Genomic DNA, 4,997 nt, shown 5'->3' with positions numbered 1-4,997 from the left:
TGTACAGTACAGTACAGTGTACTGTAGACCGATGCGCCGCGTACCAGTACGGTCTAGTACAGACCAGTACGGCGCGCCGTTCCTCGCCTCGACAACAAGAAAGCGTAAGTACGTCCATACGTCCATACAGCTGTGGGATACAGCAGAGCAAGTTGCAGCAGGAGTTGAATATTGGACTTGATTTTGGATTTGCAGTTTTTTCAAAAGTCGTCAGCAATCGCTGCCTTGTAAGGATTAGAAGGAGTAATCAACCTTGTTTTGTCGACCATGCCGCTATTTGGTTCCAAGCAGAAATCGCCCTATGAGCTTGTTCGGATTTCTCGCGATGCTTTGGCGACAATCATTAAAGAAGGTTCTGGCAAGAAAGCAGAGAAGGTAAACCCTACTTACAACGTTGTCATCCACTACTGCTGTTGTCGACATAGTGCTTTGAAGCTTTCCGACTTGGTGTTCATCTCAACTCATGACTCCGCCATCATTTTCTAATTGTAAAGTGTTATCCTATACCATAGTCATCAATGCAATGAATGGCATTGGTGGGCTTGAACGGTATTGTCTCGGTTGTAGTCTTAACTTAAGTTTAGAGTCTGATCGATGATAATGAATGGGTTTCTCTCAAGGGCTAGGCTAACTTGGCATACTATTGCCTTAGTAGTAATGAGACTACTCTACAAAACATGGGTAGTACTATACTTGCTTAGGACAACATACAATATCCAAGTGCAATCCATTTTAACCACAACGACATTGTAGAATTCCAATTTCAACCATCGGAAACGATACGACTCAATCGATTGTAGACACCATGATTTTTCAATCTTGCTGTAATAACTTCGCCTTATTCTTTGTCACAATGCAATTGGGTAATAACGCATACAGAGTATCATAGAAGTAGACATAAACTAGGCAAGTACAATCGACTCTGTGTAGATGAGGGTAATCCCCTGCAACAAGGCACGGTCAAAAACTGTTCTCTAATGAGTTGGCTAGTTGTTTTCTTTCTTCAACTGTTGTAGTTGTCTTGATGACACTGGATAGATCAGAAATGCCCGTGCTTATTCTTTATACTTTACTCGATACTATCTGATCATTTTATCTCTTCAATGGCGCTGTCATCGTCACGGCAAACATACAGTATTGTATCTTGGAATGCGGTCTAGGACAAGCCGTGATGGATTCAATATGTCAACCTTATTCTTCGACCAAATGCTACAAAGATGAAATACAGTTAAACTGTTGCCTTGTGCCATTGCTAAGCTATCAATACAAGCGGTTCACTTAGTTGGTTTGTACGACAGAATTTCAAGCCAAAATTTTAAAGTCCATTGAGCTCTTAAATGATTGATTGGAACGTGATCAAGATTGATTGCTTTTAATCAATGAAGAACGATTTAGACTCAATACATTGGTTGAATTGCATGATGATGCAGTATAGTGCTAATATCATAGGGAGTAACAGCACTGTTATCAAGCTATGTTACAAAATTGGGGCGTGCGTATGATTTTTGCCATGACTTTTACCTCTTTTCTCTACCTCTGAATGCGATAGCGTTGAACACGAGTTGTTCAACGCATAGAGATAACTCTCAACGATGACAGATTACATTGACTACTACTGCACGCAAAAATAGTGTGGTTAGACTGTAACATGCAATGCCAATGGTATTTCATTTTGGAGGTTATGTATTGCAAAGGTATAAAAGCCTCGCTATATAATTACTAATCTATTCTATTCACCTTATCATTAGGCTACAGATGAAATTGGTAAGCAATTGGTAGCAATGAAGAATATATTATGTGGAGTTGGAGGTAAGCATTTTGCCAGTTAAGGCGACAACTGAGCAGTACATTTATTTTTCACTTTGATTATGGTATTGATAGTTCAATACGTTTTATCTCCAGATTGTCAAGTTTACAATTTGTTTATGATGTCAAGGTGTAAGATGGCTTGATTGTACAGTGTACAGCACAGTGTTTCCCTCAATTTTTGAAACTTACATTTATGTTCCCCTCTGATAGTGGTATTGATACTATAGTTCAAGACGTTTTATCTCTATACAGTATTAGCAACTTTACAATTTACAATTGGTTAAGTTAATGATATAAACGATGTGATGTAAACAAGATAATTGCTGTCACTTACTGACGTATGTTCCAGTTTGATAGTGGTACTAATACTGTAGTTCAATACATTTTTATTTTGATACAATATTGGCCAATTTACAATTGGTTAATGATGTAAAGTTGTAAGAGAGTTGCTATCAATTATTTACCTTTAGTACGGCGATTTTGGTAACATTACGTCAATGTTATATATTAATTCTAATTTGTATTGAACGATTACACATCAATGTGAGGAAGTGGCATGCATGGTAGTACGTTAACTTATACTTAGTAACAAGTTATTGACAAGTAAGATACTGTTTTTTTATGCTATAGTAGATAAATCGTACACCATCGAAATATCTCGTTATAGCGTACAGCTGTAGAGGATAGTATTAATTAATTGTAACCGTCATTATAATTGTGCTTTGAAAGGTCAAAATAATACGATAATTAAGAAAGCTGCGTGTCATGGTTCAAAAAGTTGACATCATACTTGTACAGTACTCTACACTGAATTATCTAGTTATAAGCTCGGTGTAGTACTTTCAATTTAGATTCTAGTTCAATTAATCTTTGTAAATAATGATCAGGCCATGGATGTAGTCGTCTATTCTTGCAGAGTAGAGTACGTACATTGAAGGAACATCTGCAAAATATTAAAATACTACTACTTTTTTTATTTATAGATCAAGAGCCACAAACAGAGCAAGTCGCTCAATTAGCGCAAGAAATTTATAACTTCGACTTATTGCTGTTTCTGGTTAATCATCTTCATAGATTGGAATTTGAGGTGAATAAAAATGGCATCCAGTATTTGATTTAACATATTAGAAACAAGTTTGTTCTTCTTTCTCTAATAAATCTAATTTTTGACTCTTGATTAGGCGAAAAAGGATGTCGTCCAGATTTTTAATATTTTACTTAGGAGACAAATCGGCACTCGCTCACCTACTGTTGAATATGTTCGCAGTAAAAATGAAATCCTTTTCACTTTAATCCAAGGGTAACTTTAATTATTATGCTATTAATCGTCTTACTCTCAACTTCAGTTAATAGTATACGTTATTTGGTGTTTATCAAGGTTATAATCAAAATTTGTATTATTTTACTGCTATATAACTTACAACATGCAACAATTGAAGCTACGAAAATTCAGATATTGCCCTCAATTGTGGCATAATTCTAAGAGAGTGTGTCAAATACGATATATTGGCGAAATTTATTCTAAGTTCTGATGCCTTCTATCAATTTTTTACTTATGTCGAACTTTCTGCTTTTGATGTTGCTTCTGATGCATTCTCTACGTTTAAGGTAATTGCATACGAGTATTTCCGTGCCTTGCTAATTTTATTCCCCTTGTCAAATAGCAGCTGTAGTAAAAATGATTACCATTTGCCTTTAGGATTTATTAACAAAGCATAAAACGCTATGTGCCGAATTTATCGAGAAAAATTATGACAAGGTAGATGATGTATATACAAGTGTTACTAATTGTTAAAGCAGCTAGGAAATGTACTATCATTTTCATCTACTGAATAATACGAACTAAAATATCATGATTGTTCATAATTCTTGTGATAGCTTTTTGAACATTACGTCAAGTTATTAACGTCAGAAAATTATGTGACCAAAAGGCAATCTTTGAAGGTATACAAGAACCAATAATATAATTTATATCGTATACACACACGTATAGATAACATACATCTAATAAAAGAAGGGAATCTTTTGATTGCAGTTATTGGGAGAAATCTTGCTGGATCATCACAATTTTTCTTCGATGACGAAATACGTTGGTAATACGGAAAATCTTAAGCTTATCATGAATTTACTCAAGGATAAGAGTAGAAATATTCAATTTGAAGCCTTCCATGTGTTTAAGGTGCACTTTATAGCTATTTCTTATCGATGATTCAGACTAATACCATAAAATATATCAGATAAATTTCTATATCATTGCTATAATAGTGATAATAACAACTTACGTATTCCTACGATAGGTTTTTGTTGCGAACCCTAATAAGGCTAAACCCATAATAGATATTTTATTTAAGAATAAGGAGAAACTATTAACATTCTTGCCTAAATTTCAAACAGATAGAACAGGTGCTTTTATAGTTATCAAGGCTAAATTTGATTTGATAATATACTTTATACGCGTATTGCTAAAATAATAATTGTTTTGCCATTGACATTTTAGATGACGAGCAATTTATGGATGAAAAATCCTATCTGATTACGGAAATCACCAAGCTGCAAAAACCGTAGTTAATTATTAATATAAAACCTTGATGAAATTACAAATGTAACTTCTTGTCTTGTATTCTGATATAATCAACTTAGCTAAAGTTTAGGATGACATATAGCTAGGCTACTACTCATTGCAAAGTTGCTGATCTGATAGTAATTCTTCGTTTTGTGCTATTATAATTGTAGATAATGTTTGAGATATGGCTAATGTATACTGTGTACGTGCTGATTTATTGTCATGTTTTACAAGGGAGGAATATGTTTCTGTACTGCGATGATTGTATTAGAAAGAGGAAAATATTGAAATCATGCTTTAATGATTTTCGGGTTTCATAGTTACATGTTACACGTATGAGAGATCATAATCACTAATTATAAAATAGGTTACTATTAGGAATGTCTACACTCGATTACGGTATTGCATAATGTTGCATTATTTAGCGATTTATTCGTTCTATTTTTAAAGTACATCATGAATCTAGTTTCTATGTAGTTAATATTATTCAAAGATAATAACTATTGGATTTATAATACAATATTTTCATGTATCCTTCGCAAAATATACTACAACTGTTCTCATCTTTATGCTTGGACTGTCAGTATCTGATATATGAATTTATGCGGAGTTGTATCTATACTAT

The 4,997-nt window shown here is 33.9% G+C and overlaps 1 protein-coding gene across 1 annotated transcript; it reads left to right on the top strand.

The window, feature by feature from the left end:
* Positions 1 to 267: 267 nt before the first annotated feature.
* Positions 268 to 4,621, top strand: TRIADDRAFT_63161 (uncharacterized protein; the record flags this gene model as incomplete). The annotated part of the gene is made up of 10 exons (XM_002108377.1): positions 268 to 375; positions 1,749 to 1,809; positions 2,793 to 2,896; positions 2,991 to 3,109; positions 3,249 to 3,417; positions 3,509 to 3,568; positions 3,688 to 3,753; positions 3,845 to 3,988; positions 4,107 to 4,212; positions 4,307 to 4,621. The coding sequence occupies 10 exons, from the start codon at positions 268 to 270 to the stop codon at positions 4,372 to 4,374; spliced, it is 1,005 nt and encodes a 334-aa protein (XP_002108413.1). The 3' UTR covers positions 4,375 to 4,621.
* Between the last annotated feature and the right edge of the window lie 376 nt (positions 4,622 to 4,997).

Source organism: Trichoplax adhaerens, genomic scaffold (genome assembly GCF_000150275.1).
Source record: "Trichoplax adhaerens TRIADscaffold_1 genomic scaffold, whole genome shotgun sequence".
Taxonomy (NCBI): Eukaryota; Metazoa; Placozoa; class Uniplacotomia; order Trichoplacea; family Trichoplacidae; genus Trichoplax; species Trichoplax adhaerens.
The sequence above is the reverse complement of the archived record's forward strand: the minus strand, read 5'-3'. Positions and strand labels throughout refer to the sequence as shown.